At 42.5% G+C, this 18638-nt stretch overlaps 1 protein-coding gene across 2 annotated transcripts in view; it reads left to right on the top strand.

The window, feature by feature from the left end:
- Positions 1-18638, top strand: part of LUZP1 (leucine zipper protein 1) — a 111377-nt gene that overhangs the window by 88625 nt on the left and 4114 nt on the right. The window contains exons 3-4 of one of the 2 annotated variants that reach the window (XM_075853200.1): positions 7812-10456; positions 12216-12389. In XM_075853200.1, coding sequence (XP_075709315.1) covers positions 7949-10456; positions 12216-12362 — 2655 coding nt within the window. In that variant the 5' untranslated portion in view covers positions 7812-7948 and the 3' untranslated portion in view covers positions 12363-12389. Of the gene's footprint in view, positions 1-7811; positions 10847-12215; positions 12390-18638 lie in introns of both variants that reach the window. The other variant, XM_075853199.1, reaches the window with a different exon arrangement.

Here is an 18638-nt window from a genome sequence, read left to right as displayed (position 1 = left end):
TACACAGGCAGTTTTTAGGACATGCCTAAGTATGCCCTAACCGGAATCATGGTCCGACAGCCCTGGGGTCCTTCAATGGACCCAGGGCTGTCTGCCCATATATGGTATGTCCCTCGATCGCTTTACAGGTATTCCCTGTGATGCGATCCAAAGGGCACCCCTCCCCTTCTCATTTTCCCCTTGAAAGCTGCGTCAGCTTTGATCGCAGCATTCAGGGGAATAGCGGCGGAGATGAGCGGTTTCTCTAATCTCCGCCATTCGGACGGGACTATGGCTGTGTAATACAGCCATTGCCCCCCGCTCCTGACAATAATTGTGTGTGCGCGCGGTCAGCATGAGGTGATGCGGCCGGCACTGAAGACAGAACATGGGGGTGTTTTTGTAGTGCGCCCGACATTTTCTCTCTTCAGTGCCGTCAATCATTAGTTCAGCGCTGGCCGCACTACATCATGCTGACCGGGCGCACGCACACTTGTCAGGACTCCGAGGCAATGGCTGTATCACACATCCACAGCCCCGCTCTAACAACATTCAAGCATTACTATCCTTGGCTATGCGGCCGCACAGTTTCGTATTGAAATACATGAAATAATGGTATCGAACCGTTTCAGGGTGCGCGGTATCGAAGTTTCGATGCATCATGCCACACTACGTGACTACTTGCTGCAGTTTATACAGGGCCGGCTCCAGGTTTATGTAGGCCCCTTTGCGGGGGAACTCACGGCGACAGTAAAACAGCAGAAAACGTCAGTTTGTGTCCCCATATAGAAGTTAGACAGAATAGACAAGGAGACAGCACTTCCAACATATGTCAGCTTTTTAATCACCCGTGCAACGTTTCAGTCCAGCAGGACCTTTCTCAATGCTTGAGAAAGGTCCTGCTGGACTGTTGCACGGGTGATTAAAAAGCTGACATATGTTGGAAGTGCTGTCTCCTCGTCTATTCTGTCTATCTGATATTGGGGACCGCGGATCCGGTCCTATTGAGGCTTGCACCCACTTGTGGTCCAGTGCTGTGGTAATTTTCTGCTTTGCCCATATAGAAGTTAGGCTCCTAGTTTGTGCACTCTGTAGATAGTGCCACACATCCTACCCTGTAGATGGCGCCATTGGGGCTCTCTCTAGGAGTGGAATCCCCAGACAACAGCAGTGCTAATGCTCTGGCCTGTGATTACGGTCTGGTCCTAGACCGGAGATTCCGGGCCAGGAAGAGCCCCTGACGTCCCTGTTCATATGTGGATAGGGACGTTAGGGGGCTCCCTCTAGGAGCAGAACCTCCGGCCACAGCGTAGGCAATGCTCTGGCCAGAGTTTCCGCTCTAGTAGGAGGAGCCATCACGGCAGCCTTAAACACCCGGTAGCCAAGTGGCCCCCCCCCCCATGGTCAGTGGGCCCCCCGTTTCTAGACAGAAGCTCCCTCCAGGAGCAGAATCTCAGATGAGCATTGGCAACGCTCTGGCCGGGGATTCCGCTCCTGGGGGAGCCCCTGACGTCACTGTCCATATATTGGCAGGAACGTCAGGGCCTCTCTTTTAAAAGCGGAATCTCTGGCCTGAGTGTCGGCAACGCTCTGGCTGGGGGTTCCGCTCCAGTAGAAGGAGCCATGACAACAGCGCAGCAGAGTGCCCCCCCCCCCCAAGGGCAGTGGGCGTGAGTTCGCCGGGTGCTGACGCAGGCCCTGAGTGTATACATTACTTTATACAGCCTATGTCAGGATGATTCCTGACATATACCCCCGACAGAAGGCTGCTATGTAGTGCACTGTAGATGTATATAGTGGGATACTTTGTCCATTCAGCCCCCTCCTGCTCCTTCTAATGTTCTGACATCCCTTGCCCTTAGCCTTTTCGGCTGACACTAGAAGATCTTCAAAACTGATGTCATGTCTTGTGATGTCATGACGTGGCTTTTTCATACTGGCAGTGTGTCCAAATATACATATATACATGCGACACCCCACTACCACTAATCGAGCCATGTAGAATGTTGTTTGGTGATTGGACTTCATGACAACACTGCACTCGACAGAATTTAGAACAGAATTGTGATCAAAACGTCACAGAAGTGTCTGAGAATTTTTTTAATTTTCTTCTAAAGGGCCTTTTTAGGGTACTTTTTACACTGTGTGCATTTTGCTGAACATTGCTTTCTTGAAAAGGCAGTAAGCGTAACCCCTTAATGACTGCCCATAAGCTTTTTACGGCAGTCACTGAAGGTACTTATGCCACGGCCCTGCCGTCTAAAGACAGCCAGGCTTCTGCTCGAACGGCTGGGATCGGAGCAACCTTTTGATCCCGACCGTTTAACCCCTTAGATGCTATTGACCTCAGCATCTAAGAGGTTTCAGAGGGAGGAGGATCCCTTTGTGGCTCTATCAGCTCGCCCGCAGCGTAATTGCAGAGTGACGATGGTTTCCATGGCAGCCTGGGGCTTAACAAAGGCCCCGAGGTTTGCCATTAGTGTATGCTTATTAGGCCCAAATACTAATGAAAAAAATGAAAAACCCACATTTTCCCCTCAATAGTGACTGCAGCATATTAGACAGAGGGGGGCTCTCCACCTTCCCATCCACCCCTCGTAACGAGATCGTGAAATGCTAATGGTTGTGATGGCGATCTAGGGGCCTAATGAAGGTATGCCATCTTGGTCATCCTATTCAGCCATTAATCCTGACCAAATCCCCCAACTCCATTTGCTGAAATGCAGCCCCAAATTTGCAGGGAACCTCCACCATGCTTCACTGTTGCCGGCAGACACTGATTATTATACCGCTCTCCATCTTTCGGCCAACAAACTGCCTTCAATTTCAGCCAAATATTTCACATTTTTACCCATCAGTCCAGAGCACCTGCTATTTTTCTGTGCCCCAGTTCCTATAGATAGTTACGTTTCTTGGCCTTGTTTCCACGTCAAAGGTATGGCTTTTTGGCTGCAATTCTTCCATGAAGACAACTTCTGGCTAGACTTCTCCGAACAGTAGTTGGGTGTACCTGGATTCTGCTGGTTTCTGACAGTTCTGAACTGATGGCACACCTGGACATCTTACAATTTTGATCTGCTGCACTGAGTTTCCTTGGCCGACCACTGCGTCTTCGGTCCTCAACATTGCCCGTTTCTTTGTGCTTCAAAAGAGCATGAACATCACATCTTGAAATCCCAGTCTGCTTTGAAATCTTTGCTTGGGAGAGACTCTGCTGATGCAGAATATCTACCTTGTGTCGTGTTGCTGTTCTCCGTCTTGCCATTGTGGACCTGTGACCTAAAACTGTCTTCCACAACCTCTGCTTTGTAGCAGAGTTTAGCTGTTCCTGACCCAGTTTTAAGCGTCCTACACAGCTGTTTCTGTTAAAGTTAATAACTGTTTCAAACTACATATGAAAATGATTATCATTATCATCTGTTTAGTATAATGGTTAATCATACCAGACTATAATCCTACAAAATAAATTACTTTGTGCAAGTGTACCTTAACTGGTTGCCGACACAGGACGAGTATGCTCGTCCTGAGCGGCGAGCACTTCGCGCATTAGGACGAGCATACTCGTCCTGTGTGACAGCCATCTCTGTGCGCGCGATCGAGAGCGGGGCAACGGCTGTAATACACAGCCACGGCCCCGCTCTGACAGCGGAGAGGAGAGAAACCTCTTCTCTCCGCTGTTAACCCTTTGAACGCCGCGATGAAAGTCCCAAAACATGAAATAATATAGACCTATTTGGTATCGCCACGACCGTAACAACCTGTACAACAAATGTATAAGATTATTTATGATCGGTGTATGGTGTAAAAAAAAAAAAAATTAAAACTGCTGCGCAACTGCTTTTTTTTCTGCATTTTAATCTAATTAAAAATTTATAGAAATTAAACGATAAGGTATTTGTACCAAAAAATGGTACGTACATAAAGTACAACTCGTCCCGCAAAAAACAAAGCCTCATACAACTACGTCGTACAAAAAATAAAAGCGTTATGAGCGTCGGGATGCAAAGAGAGAAATGTAAAAAAAATTGCTCTGTCCTCAAGGCCAAAATTAGCCGTGTCCTTAAGGGGTTAAAGAATTGATGCTGTTTTGAAGGCAGAGGGTGGTGACCTCATATATTGATTTGATTTAGATTTCTCTTCTGTTCATTCACTTTGTATTTTGTTAATTGATATAAAAAAAAACAATTTTTGAAAGCATTCTTACTTTGCAGCATTTTCCCACAACTTCCTTAAACTCTTGCCCAGTACTTAGTGTACGTACGTACAGGGCCTGCATCCACACCCAGCGAACCCTGGCAAGTCTCAGGGCCCACTACACTTGGGGGGGGGGGGGGCGCCCACTCGGCCGCCGGGTGCTGACGCTGCCGTCGTGGCTCCTCCAGGAGTGGAATCCCCGGCCGGGGGCCTTGTGGGGGATGCTGCTTCTAGAGGGAGCCCCTGTCTAGGAGGCAGCTTAACTACCACTGTAGCAGGCATAGCGGCTGCCATAAGGCCTGCAGCATATGGGGGCCCGTGCCGCCCGCCGTCACGGCCCCCCTTGCCCAGTGGCCCCGCTAGATACTATTAAACGTTATGGCAGAGCAAGGAGGTATCTTCCCGCTCTGCCATGTACTATGCTACAGACTCCCAGTAGCTCTCTGCTTGGGACTCCAGCTCTGGGGAAACCTCAGACATCCACTGTCCATGTATGGAGAGATGTCAGGAGGAGAGAAGTCCCAGGCAGAGCGCTAGAAGCGGCTCTGCTCCAGGGCTGTGGCTCTGGGATTGCCCCTGGTATCACTATCCTATCCATATGTCGACAGTGATGTCAAGGGCTTTCCCAGAGACTGAGTACTGGAGCAGAGCCTTTGCTAGCGCTCTGCCCGGGACTTCAGCTCTGCTCCATACATCACTTTCCATATACGGACAGTGATGTCAGGTGCAGAGCATGAGTCCCAGACAGAGTGCTAGTAGTGTATAAAAATAATATATTCAAGAAATGAAAAAAACAGTCAAGAAAAAAGAAAGGATATAAATATCAAAGGAAAGAAAGACGGAAAGAAAAAGGTGAGAATAACCTCTGGGAGAAACAGGCACTCGGCTCAGCACAAGTATAGAAAAAAATATAAATTTATTAGCAAAATTAATTAAAAGAAACAAGGTAGCACAAATTGCAATTCCTTGTATAAACAGCAAAAATGAAACCACACAAAAAACAAACACATACATAAATATACAAACCTAAAGGACGTCACCTACCCGGCCGGGTCAACCGTAAATTAGCCCACATATAGGAGCATATAGGTTATGCTCAAAGTGCAGATGCAACCAAGTTTAGAATACAAAGTGTAGTAGTGCTCTGCCCAGGACTATGGCTCTAGGGTTGCCCCTGGCAATACTGTGCACATATGGACAGTGACTTCAGGGGCTTCTCCTGAAGCGGGATCCTCAGCCAGAGCATCGGCAATGCTCTGACTGAGGATTCCACTCCTGGAGGGGGCTGTGTGGCACTACCAGGGAGGAGGGGGCTGTGTGGCACTACCAGGGAGGAGGGGGCTGTGGCACTACTTGGGAGGGGGCACTAAATCACTGGGGGCCTAACGTCTATATTGGGGTACAATGTGACGTTCTCTGCCATTTTACTGCCGCCGTGAGTTCCCCCGCAAAGGGGCCTACTAAGTTTGTTCATTTTTTTACAGCCTAATTATGGTCTGTTTCATTTGCATTGAGAGCTCCTTTGACCTCATGTTGTAGGTTCACAGCAACAGCTTGCAAATGCCACACCTGGAATCAACTCAAGACCTTTTACCTGCTTTATTGATGATGAATTAACCAGGGAATAGCCCATGCAGGCCATTAAATAGCTTTTGAGATAATTGTCCAATTACCTTTTGGTCCTTTGAAAAAGAGGCAGCTACAAATTAAAGAGCTGTAATTCCTTAACCCTTCCTCAAATTAGGATGTGAATACCCTCAAATTAAAACGGAGAGTCTGCACTTTAAGCTCATGTTGATTATATAACTGTATCTGTTTTGGTAAACAGCCAAAATGCCAAAACTCGTCATTGTCCAAATAATTCTGGACTAGTGTGTGTGTGTGTGTGTATGTATATGTATGTGTGTATATATATAAATATATATATGTGTAATCTCTCGTTCCCGCAAAATACAAGCCCTGATACAGCCATGTTGGTGGAACAATAAAAAAAAGTTATAATTCTTGGAATGCTGGGAGGAAAGCACAAAAAAAAGGAAACATGGCTGGTGTTAATGTTTTGTACAGTGATGGTGTTTAGTAACTACCTGGTCCCAGTCAAGCTCTGCCTCCAATTCAAATAATGGGGTACAAAAGAACCCCATTGCTAGGTTTTACTCAAAAGAAAGACCTAGCAAAAGTAAGCCGATCAAATATCTATGCCTTCCTAAAATTGTAAGCTTGAGCTATTTTTTTTCTGTTTTCTTCTCCTCCGCACCAGTCTTAACAGATTGGGTTTACAGTGTCATATAATTGCTGATTCAGGTCATGCAGTCATCTGAGTGTATGTAGTTGAGAACTGAGAATTCTGATTACTTAACAAAATGTTTATTTGCAGGCAGAATATATTAAAAGAAAGTAATCATTTGGGCGCTACATAGAGAGGTGTGTGTGTGTGTGTGTGTGTGTATGTATATGTGTGTGTGTGTATATATATATATATATATATATATATATAGTGTGTGTATGTGTATATATATATATATATATATATATATATATATATATTATAATATTTTTTGCATTTTTACTCCTTTTTTCTTTAGGTTTCCTGCTGCTTAAAGCATGTTAGTGATTGTCTGCTAAGAAGTGAACCCTGGCTTTGTGTAAAATCCTTGTTAATTATGCATGTCTACTCCGCTTAGGGCTAGGCAATTAATTCGCCATTTCAAGTCTGCACAATTCTGGATTTGCCCAGAATCGTGAAATCTTTGCCGGCCCTGCCCCCATGGCGGTTCTGTGTAGTACTACTGATCATAAATCTATTAAAACGCAGTTTGACTTGCCACAGAAGTTATGTCTAAAGAGCAGTTATAAATCATAGACTATGGGGTAATTTATCAACCTTTCTACGCCAGTTTTCTGGCGTAGAAGTCAGTTTGCTGTGTAAATTATGACTTTTTCCCTTTTTTGCGCCACCCGTGACGCTTTTGTAGAAAGGGGCGTCATGTCTGGAAAGTGACCACTGCCGTCCAACAAATTTATTAGAGTTTACACCAGGCTATTTGTAAACATAAGGACACATTAAGCGGGTACGTCTGTCGCTTTCCTGGCATACACGCTAACCGTAGTGAAAGTGATGTGAATGGGGCCTTATGTATATTTTACCTCCGGTCTCCCTGTTCCCCTGCTGCTCATATATGCACCACACCATATATACTGTACATTGTTTAATAGCAATGTACCATATATACCCTGTCTTTGTATTTTTTATTTTTTTTAAATTTAGTTTAACAAAAATAAGAATCGAGAATAGTGTTAAATCGCCCAGCCCTAACCAGGTTGTAAGCTTTGTATATTATTCAGGAAAACCTCTTCGTATACCTCATCAATGCATATAGACCTCAAAGAACAGACCACCATCCCTAACAAGTCCGAGTCGAGGGCCACATCAAAGAGTGTCTTCCCCTCTGGCAAACTCAACATTCGCATTTGGATGCCATTTAACATTGGTCATAAAATAAATGCCTACTATTTTAATAATTGTGCATACGTTTTGGTTATATCACACTACGTTGAACATGTACAGAAGTATTAATTTCATATGATTCTGAACAAAGTGATGTAATATAACTTATAACTTTTTGTATTTTCTGTAGGTTAAGATGCTCTCTGGATGTCCTACAAAGTGTGCTTCATCAAGAAGAAAGGATAATTCTGAAGCTAGTGGAACCTTAACTACTTTGAACTATTAAAGACTCTTTCCAGAGTTCTAATTCTTATTGTGGAAATAAAAATGGAGCAATCAAGTCGTCATCTCCGTTTTAAACTACAAAGTCTTAGTCGACGTTTGGATGATTTGGAAGAAGCAACTAGGAATCTACAAAAAGCTGAAGATGAAGTTCTGGACCTCCAGGATAAAATTATACAGGCGGAGGGGAGTAATTCTAGCATGTTAGCAGAAGTGGAAGCTTTGAGAAAAAGAGTACTAAAGATTGAGGGTAAAGATGAAGAAGTGAAGAAAGCCGAGGATCTGTGTAGACTGATAAAAGAGAAGTTGGAAAATGAGGAAAATGTTACCCGAGAACTTAGACTGGAAATTGAGCAGCTCCAAAAAAGAATGGGTGAGCTTGAGAAGCTAGAAGAGGCATTCAATAAGAGCAAAAGTGACTGCACTCAACTTAGCCTCAGTTTGAATGAAGAAAAAAATATGTCTAAGAAGTTCTTTTCTGAACTGGAAATACTTAAAAGCAGAGTTAAAGAACTGGAATCTTCTGAAGGCAAACTGGACAAAGCTGAACAGTTTTTAACAAGTGAGCTGGAGAAAATTAAGTCTTTGGGTCTTAGTTTTGCTAATGAAAAGAAGCTATTGTTAGAAAGAGAAAAGCAGAATGAAAAATTAATTTTGGATCTTAAAGAGCAATTGGAATTAAAAGGGAAAATCATAGGGGAGCAAAGTAGAAATGAATCCAATGTTTTGGAGAGATCCCCTGATCAACATGTAGAACATAAATTCAGGATTGAAGACAGCCTAACCTCTAAATCATTGCAAAGCAGCAACAATGAAAATGAAAAAAACAAGTACCAAGAAGACAACAAAATAAAAGAACTTAACCAAGAAATTGAGAAGCTTAAGAATCAGCTCAAACACTATGAGGGACTTGAGCAGGAATTGAAACAGCTTAAAGAAAAACATGGTGAATTACAAGACCGCTATGTTGATGAACAGAATAAAACCAAACTAGTTACTGAAGAATTGCAGACTTTAAAAAGGCAAACTAGTCGGTATAAAGAGATTGAAAATGGGGTTCTTGAAAGTGAAGACCTAATATCTCGAAGTAGAATTAAAAATGAGAGACCAAAAAGTAAAGTTGCATCTCCTGAGCCTCTTCTTTCAAAATATACCACACAAGATTTATCACCTCAACAGTTGAGAATTGAAAGGTCTCGAAATTCGGAATTTGTGTATAAACGACAACTTTCAAATTCTAGTTCAAGCAGTAGAAAAACCTCAAGATCCACTCTTGATACAACTGGAGATCTAAAGAAAGAGGAAAAAGTAGTGCTCGCTTATCTTTCAAGTGGTAAAGATTTCAGCATAGTGCATAATGATGCTAAAAAATCTAAAGACCAGCCATCCGTTTTAAGTCGGTATCCACCAGCTGTTCAAGAACAAGCCCCTCAAAAGTCCTGGAGGGGGTCTCCATCAAAGCAGACAGACAGATCTATGAGGTTTTTTGGTGAAGACTATTCTGTTAAAGCTTACTCCAAGAAGGAGATTTCTTCGGAAAACGAAGTTGAAAAAGGGACTACTGGTGACCCTCCTGAGAATATAGTTTTCGCTGAGGAAACTTTTCCAACGGAGAACAGCTTTTTAACCTCCGCACCACACCCAGAATTGAGTAACCTCAGTCCAGAACTTAATAATGCTCAAGCAAACACGGACATGGTATTTGAATCAAAATTACAGATGAATGCAGGAGATTTGGAAGAAAAGTCCTCTCCGGATAGACTCTCCAGGTATGGAGGTGTTTTAGGTCGAGAGGATAGTGCCACAAATGTTGCTGAACAAAACACTAAATCTGCTATTTCAAATCATGAGGAAACTGATCCACTTATGAGTCAAACCTCAAGTACACACAGATCTTACTATAGTAGGGATAAAACACGAGTTAGTGCCTTAAAACCACAAATTCCTGAAAAACCTCATATTTTAGAAACGTCAGACCACAGAGAACCTGAGAAAAGGGCTAGGCTTGCAGGACTACACACCAAGAGACAGTCCAGTTCTAAAGAAAAAATCTTAAACCTAGATAGTACTAGGCATTCCTCTTTTGAGAATCCAGGTTATTTCAGTCAAAAGGAAACCAGACGTTCTAGGAAAATATCTTCTGAAAATACAGAAACAAATTCTCACCTTGCAATATCACCAAGATCATGCAGTCCACGAGAAGCATTACAGTCCACTATGGTTATTAAGCCTATTATAATTGAAAGAGATGTGAAAGAAATTATGGGTGACTGTAGAGCAAGGTCAAGCTCCGATGTGAACCGAATACCTAACAAAGTGAGTAGTATAAAAATTTACCCGTCTGAACCGACGTCTTCCCGCACAAATACAGATGAGATCACCAGAGAGAGACATACTTCCACGAGTAACATTAGACTGTCTGCAAATGATCAGCCATTGCTTAAAAACAACATCAGTGTCCCACTTGAAATCTCTTTAAACAAAGATGATCTGATCTTAAAGGTGGCAGAAAAGGACATGGACCAAAGTAATATAAAAGAAAAGTTCAAAGATGTAAGTATAGAAACCGTCACATGGAAAAGTCATGACATTGAAGGAACCAATCATTTTGACAGTAAACGTGTAACAAGTAAAAGCTCTTGGAGGAAAGGAGTTTTTGGTTCCACAGAGGAACTGGACAGACTTTGTAATGAAAAGGAAGACATGGATTCCAAGAGCAGACGAAAATCCTGTTTTGATGATAATCCTCCAAGGTCACGTGCTAGTGAGCTTTATTCAAGAAATAAAAGTTCAAGTATAAACAGTTATAGTACTACCCCAGAATTTATCTCTAAAAGGAGCCAAAGCAGTTTAAGTGCAACAGAAATTATAGCGAGACGAAACTCTCCAAATGTATCTGTAACATCAGGACATCAAGCTTCCTGGACTCGCTCTAGTTTTGAGGTAGGTAGTCAATTAGTTAATTTTAGTTATTTTCAAATGTTTATTGCTAGAGGGATTCTTTATACATTTTTCTTAGAGGCAACCAGTCACCTCTGTTATGGTGGCCTCACGGAGAGCAGCATAAAGGAGTGGCGTACATGCTGATTTCAGCGGTTTGGCAATTATATGCTAATGTATTGCTGTTTTCGGATAACTTACTCTTTTTAAACGTTGCAGCACACGCATTTCCATGAGCTGCTGCTCGCCCAGCCGCCACAGATTGCCTGACAGATTGCCCCCTATTAATGTGCATGGCAAGAAATCAATGTATCTTGCTAATTTATACTGCCCTCCGTGAGGGCAACGTAACAGAGGTGACTGTTTATTTTTCAGCAGCTTCTACCAGCATTATATTGGCTTCTAGAAATGAGCGAGGTGTTTCTCATGATGTGCAGATTTTCCAGCCTATACGTTGGGAGAATCTATTTTGACAATTTGCTTAAATTTACCAAGTACAGTAAAAAATAGTGTAGTACCGTGTTAGCCAGAGACAATATGAAATGTTAAATACTTTTGTGTCAAAAAAGACAAAAGTATAATAGGTATGATACCTTTATTGGCTAACCATAAAAGTTCTATATGCAAGCTTTCAGAGCACAGAGGCCCCTAAATTTACCAAAAACAAATCTCAAAACTGATCGATTCACCAACGAAACTGAATGGTTGGCAAGTCCTAAGATTTTTTTTATAATGAACAACTCTGAGAGCAACTGTGCCTTTCTTATACTTTTTTTAAAAAATGTATTTATTTTATTCACAATTGGCTTCTCTCCTAAAATGTTTAAAGTAGACTTGTCTTTTTACGTTATCATTCAGATATCAAGAATATTTTTTTTTTGTATTTTTTAATGGCTTGTCTTCAGAATCTTTCTGCATACAGTTTGGATACCTAATGTAAAGGTTTATAGAAACTTGCAGAACCTCTTTAGCTTCTTTCATCTACAAGGTTTATTAACCCTTTCATGACCAAGGGTCATTGATGCCCCTGTGTCCAGGTCAAATTTTAAATTTTTTATATGCACTTTAAACGATATCTTTGGAACCACTTTGAATATCACAACTATTTCTACTTTGTTACAAGACTCATGAGGCTTTCATTTTCTAGATTAGTTTAATTCAGTGTTTTGAATTTTTATTCTGATCAGACAAATCACTAAAATTAAATTACAAAAGAAATATATATATATATATATATATATATATTTGACTGTCATTTTGTCTGGAATTGCTTATGTGCCCAGACTATGCGCTCCATAAATATTTAGCCCTTTTTCTTATTATACCCTTCGCTTTCACTCTTCTGGTAATAGTCCTTTTTGTTCCCATCCAGGTTGATGATAATTTCAACTCCAGAAGAAAATATTCCAGTGAAAAATTGTATAGAACAGAGTCCACAGGATGGAAGCAGAATCCAAAGACAAACCAGAGGCATCAGAAGAGCATGGTGGAGGAACGAATTCGACAGTTAGAGCACTAACTTACCTACATATAAGGGAATGATAAGGTATAGACCTTGTATCCAACTCCAACACAGTAAGGGCTTATGCACACGGCGGAGCCTTTTGTACAGAGCCTGTAAGCTCTCTAATATGGCTCTATCAGATGACGCATATACAGCGCTGTGAAAAAGTATTTGACACTCACCTGGATTTTTGGAATTTACATTAAGATTTACTCCTCCCCACCTTCCAAAAGCCATAAATTTATTTATTTTTTTCTGTAGATAAAATGGGTATGAGGACTTTATTTTTTCAGAACAAGGTGTAGTTTTTCACGGCACCATTTTTTGTACCATATTATGTACTGGGGAAACATGAAAAAAAATTCTTTGTGGGGTGAAATGGGGGGGAAAAAGCGACTCCTCCATTGTTTTTGTTTTTGTTTTGGGTTTAGTTTTTATGGAGTTAACCGTGCAATAAAAACATTAACTTTCTTCTGCTGGTCAATACGATCACTCAGGGTAAGTTTTCATGTAGCGCAAATACTGAGGATTTTCCACAAAGTATTTAGGTGCGGAAAATCCTCAGCATAATACAGTAGCAGAAGAGTGGATGAGATTTGAACAAATCTCATCCACACGCTGCGTAAATGATGAGCTGAAAAAACGATCAAATTGATCTGCTGTTCGTTTTTGTTTTTTATCGGCAGCATGTCAATTGTGTTTGCTTAATCGCTACTTTTTCTTGCATGTTTTCCCCGTTGAATTCAATAGGGAGGTAGATCTCGCAACAAATAGCAGCTGTTCCGTTTTTTGCAGCGGAAAAGCTGCGATTCCGCCGCATAAATCGTATCCCAGAAAAAAAAAAAACATATACGTACCCTGAATTCTGTGCTGCTTTGTCCAGGCCGGCCTCCTGGGATGACCTTTCATCCCATGTAACCCACTACTGCCTTATAATTGGATGCAGCGGTCACGTGGGATGAAACGTCATCCCAGGAGGCTGGTCTGCAGGGAAACAAAGGGTAAGTACATAAGCATTTTTTTTTTCTACAGCGGACATTCTGGCCGAAAAACTGCTGTGTACATTTTGCGCAGCGTATCCGCCCTGTGTGAACTTACCCTAATTGTTAAAAGGAAAATTCATATTCTTGCCGTATTCTGAGAGCCATATTTTCTATTTTTCCATCGATTGAGCGATGTGAGGTCTTATTTTTTTGCAGGATGAGCTATAATTGTTATTGGTGCCATTTTGGGGTACATGCGAGGTTTTGATCACTCTCTTTCTTTATTTATTTATTTTTTATTCCATTTTTTTTTTATGGGAGATGAGGTGACCAAAACAGTGGTTGTGGTTGTTGTGTTTTTTTTGTTTTTACTGTGTGGGTTAAAACAAAAATGTTAAATTGTAATAGTTCAGACTTTTAGGGTATGTTCACACAGCAACGCCAATTCCGTCTGAAATTACGGAGTTGTTTTCAGGCGAAAACCGCTCCTAAATTTCAGACGTTTTTGCAAGTGCACGCGTTTTTCGCGGCGTCCATTACGGACGTAATTGGAGCTGTTTCTCAATGGAGTCAATGAAAAACTGCTCCAATTACGCCCCAAGAAGTGACCCTGCTTGCGGCATACAAGAGGATACTGCTCTTGTAGCAGCGAAGACTTCAACATTTTCTTCTTTTCAACCTGGTCTTCTGTTCAGTTGCCTGTTCCCTAGCTCCAGGTAAGACCTCTTGTTCTTGTGCCATCTCACCTGCGCTTCTGGGTAATGCTGAGGCGGCTGTACAAGCAGGCTCCGGTTCTCCTGTAGCTCCCCAGCCTTGCTTCTGAGGCGGACTCCCCTTGATCCTCGCGTGCGTGCCACCTTGAGACGCACACATTAATCCACCTAGAGGAGTTCCGTGAGTACGAGTGACGCACTTCCGGTCCCACGTCTGACGCACTTCCGGTCCGGAGGATTGCGCGCATGCGCAGAATACGTTTTTTCCGGTCTTCCTCTGGACATGACTCCTCCCTCGGATACCTGGAGTCCGTTTGGCACGCAGTCCTCGCTGTGGATTTAAACACTGCCAGACTACAGAAAGATCTCCATCAGGTAAGACGTTGTGACTATAAGGCTGGGTTCACACGAGCACATTAACGTCCGTAATGGACGGACGTATTTCGGCCGGAAGTCCCGGACGTGCAAGAGAAAAACATGATTACAGTACGGGACAGTTGTCCTGCAGCGAGACAGGGACTCCTAGCATCGTACATAACTATGATGCTAGGAGCCCGGCTCCCTGCACTGAGTTCGGTCCGGGACTTCCGGCCGAAATACGTCCGTCCATTACGGACGTTAATGTGCTCGTGTGAACCCAGCCTAACCATGATGACAGAAGATGAGGATTCAACCTCTAAGCTAGGTTCTGAAACTGGCAAACTCCAAGCACCAGTAAGTAATCTGGTGATGGGGTATATATGTTTTGTAGGACACTCCCAGAGAGCTACCATCATCTAAAAGGAAGAGTCAATATCGTAAATGTGCGATATGTGGAAAGAAGTGGTCATCTGCTAATGAAAAAGCTCTGTCAGAAAAAAATTATTAGGAAAGAACAATCATCCTTAATTGATGAAATTAGAGGTATTGTTAAGCAGGGAGTTCAAACCTTCTTTGCTTCCTTTTCCCAAACTTGTGTCCTCCTGTACCATCACCTGCACTTAAAGAGAAAGCTTACTGTGGAAATAGTCAGTTTAGAGCGACTCATCTATTCCTTCTATGTCAGAAGACTACTTAGAAGAATTGTCAACCCATGAGATTGAGGAGGTTAAAAAATATTACTTCTCTTCTGAATTTACTGACTAATATCTTCCGTTGAACCACGATGAACATCAAAGATTCGTGAATCTCGTTCTATACATGATGAAATGTTTGCAGGGCTTAGGCCTAGAAGAAGATTCGTTTTTTCTTATTCATGAAAACCTAAAAGCGGTTATAGAAGAGGAATGGACACACCCTGAGAAGAGGCTATCCCTCCAAGAAATAAAAGACCGATTCCCTCTTGATGAAGAGGATATTAAAGGTTGGTCAGAGCTGCTCCAAATAGATATACAGGTCGCTAAAGTGGGTAAAAAAAAAAACGACAATACGCTTTGAAGACTCTTCTCAGCTCAAAGATCCCTTAGATAGGAAAGTAGAAAGCTTGTTGAAAAAGACCTGGGAATCCTCAGCAGTTCTTAGACAAATTAATATTGGCGCCACCTTAAAAGAAGGTACCTCCAGAGAGGCTATCATAGCCTCACTACCACACCTACAGAAAGCTACTTGGTTCTTAGCAGACGCGTCAGCAGAATCAGTCAAAGTGGCAGCCAGAACGGTCATTCTATCGAATACCACCAGTTGCTCTTTGTGGCTTGAGATGTCTACCGGAGATCCACTCTCAAAGCAGAAGTTATTTGCCTTGCCTTTCCAAGGAGAATGTCTTTTTGGTCCTGTTCTGGACACTATTAGGGTATGTGCACACACACTATTTACGTCCGTAATTGACGGACGTATTTCGGCCGCAATTAGTGGACCGAACACAGTGCAGGGAGCCGGGCTCCTAGCATCATACTTATGTACGATGCTAGGAGTCCCTGCCTCTCCGTGGAACTGCTGTCCCGTACTGAAAACATGATTACAGTACGGGACAGTTGTCCTGCAGAGAGGCAGGGACTCCTAGCATCGTATATAACTATGATGCTAGGAGCCCGGCTCCCTGCACTGTGTTCGGTCCGGGACTTGCGGCCGAAATACGTCCGTCAATTACGGACGTAATTAGTGTGTGTGCACATACTCTTAGGGAAGGCTGCCGACAAGAAAAAGACCTTGCCAGAGCCAAAAATAACAAAGAAAAAAAAATTGTTGTCCGTTTCGAAAATACAGTCAGGACTATAGAGTATAGAGGAAAGGGAAAGACCAGTCGCTGGAGTTATGCAAAGGGGAGGTAGAGGAAGAAATATTTTTTTTCAAACCAAAATGGGCAACTGGACGGGTAATGATGCCAGAAGAGTGGGGGGCAGGCTATCCAGATTTGTGCCCCAGTGGAAACGGATCACCACAAGCGAATAGATCATCCTGAGAACTATTTCAGAAGGTTACAAGTTTGAGTTTTCTGCTTACCCCCCAAAAAATTGTTGATCACTTCTCTCCCCTCCATCACGTTGCAACAAGCCCGATAAAGGTATTCCAGAAGTTACAAGAGATGGAAGCAGTTTCTCCAGTTCCAGTAAAAGAAATAGGGGAAGGTCACACTTCCCGTCTATTTCTTGTAAAAAAAAAAAACTCTGGAGACTATTGAATTATAATAAATCTGAAACCACTAAATTGTTTTGTAGTATATCATCGTTTCAAGATGGAATCAATCAGATCATCCATCCCACTAATAGGTCACAACAACTCCATTGCAACCATCGATCTACAGGATGCCTATTCTCATATCCCAGTGCATTCACAAAATCAAAAATTCCTCAGATTTGCCATCCTGCATAATCAAGATACTACATTTCCAGTTCAATGCTCTTCCATTAGGAATATCTTCTGCTCCCCGTATATTCACGAAGATAATGGTGGAGAGAATAGCGATCCTCCGAAACCAAGGTATGAATATAATACCTTCTCTAGACATCCTGTTCGTAATTGCTCCAACACCATCACTTCTTTCTAGACAACTTCATCAAATTTCTCAGACCCTCATGTAATTCGGATGGATTATAAACCTCAAGAAAACCAATCTGACTCCTCACCGGAAAATATTCCTAGGATTTCTCCTGGACTCACGTCAGCAGATGTAATTTCTCCTTCCACAGAAAAATCTATGCTGATCTCTTCATTTCAAATGAGATCAAGGGTATCTATAAGACCAGCAATGTCTATACTGGGGTCCATGACTTCATGCATCCAGGCAATTCCATGGGCACAAGCTCACTCAAGGACTCTGCAAGCAGTAGTCCTTTCAGAATGGGACCAATCCCCCTTCTCTTTAGACAAGAAAATCAATTTGCCCATCAGAGTGAAACATTCACTAAATTGATGGAGACTCCGCAAAAATTTAAATCTGGGTAGCCTGGCATCCCTTTCCTGTGACTGCCATCACCACAGATCTCAGCAGAAGGGGCTGGGTAGCAGTTGTCTCCCATTTATCATTTCAGGGAGTCTGGCCTAAAAACCTGAGACATCATTCATCCAACTTTCTGGAACGCAGATCAGTCCTGGAAGTATTGAGGGCATCAAAACCTCTCCCAAGCGGCTCAAATATAAAAATTTATTTTGACAACATAACTACAGTTGCCTACTTGAGTCATCAAGGAAGATCAGAACGACATGTCCGATCTATCTCTGCCCATCACCTAAAATGGTCTCTAAACATATAGGCAGACTTTCTCAGTCGAAAGTATCTCAGCCCACAATAATGGTGCCTAAACAAGGAAATATTCTATCAGATCACAGTTGTGGGGCAGCCCAGAAGTAGATCTATTTGCGAATCAACAAAACTACAAAGCGAAAACCCTTTTTTTTTTCCTCAAAATTCAAGAGATTCCAGTTTGGGAGTAGATGCCCTGGCTCACAACTGGCATTTCTCCCTAGCCTATGCCTTTCCCCCCATAGCTCTTCTCCCAAGTGTCCTTCAGAAGATTCACATAGAGAAACTCCCACTAATCCTAGTAGCTCCCTATGGCCCAAGAGTGCTTGGTGTGGTCTGCTCCACAGCCTAAAAATAGCAGAACCCTTGATCCTGCCATCATTCCTGGGTCTTCTGTACCAAGGTCCTGTCTATCACAAGAACTCTCAAATTCCATCTAGCAGCCTGGCTTCTGAGAGCTAAGTCTTAAGAGCTGGAGGTCTATCTGAGACCGTGGTTAAAACTCTTCTGACAGGCATGAAGGATGTCACCAATGCTATATATAGTAAGGTATGGAGAAAATTCCTGTCCTCGTGTAAGGAGGATATCCCTGACTTATGCCATCCAGATGTAGCTCAGATCTTAGATTTTTTTTGCAGATAGGTCTATAAAAAGGGCTAAGACCTGCTACATTGAAAGTCCAGATTTCTGCATAGTTCATATTTTGACCAAGATTTAGCAAATCATTGTTGGATCTAAATATTATTCTTTTAAAGGTCTAACATCCCCTCTCGTTGAACACATAGCAATTATCGGAATTAGAAATCTTTCCTGGAAAGTGGCCTTTCTGGTCGCTATTACCACTGCTAAAAGAAGGGGAAATTCGGGCTCTCAACATGTCAGCCATATCTGCAGATTTTGGATGATAGAATTATCCTACGCCCTGATCCTATCT

Source organism: Rhinoderma darwinii, chromosome 2 (genome assembly GCF_050947455.1).
Source record: "Rhinoderma darwinii isolate aRhiDar2 chromosome 2, aRhiDar2.hap1, whole genome shotgun sequence".
Taxonomy (NCBI): Eukaryota; Metazoa; Chordata; class Amphibia; order Anura; family Rhinodermatidae; genus Rhinoderma; species Rhinoderma darwinii.
The sequence above is the reverse complement of the archived record's forward strand: the minus strand, read 5'-3'. Positions and strand labels throughout refer to the sequence as shown.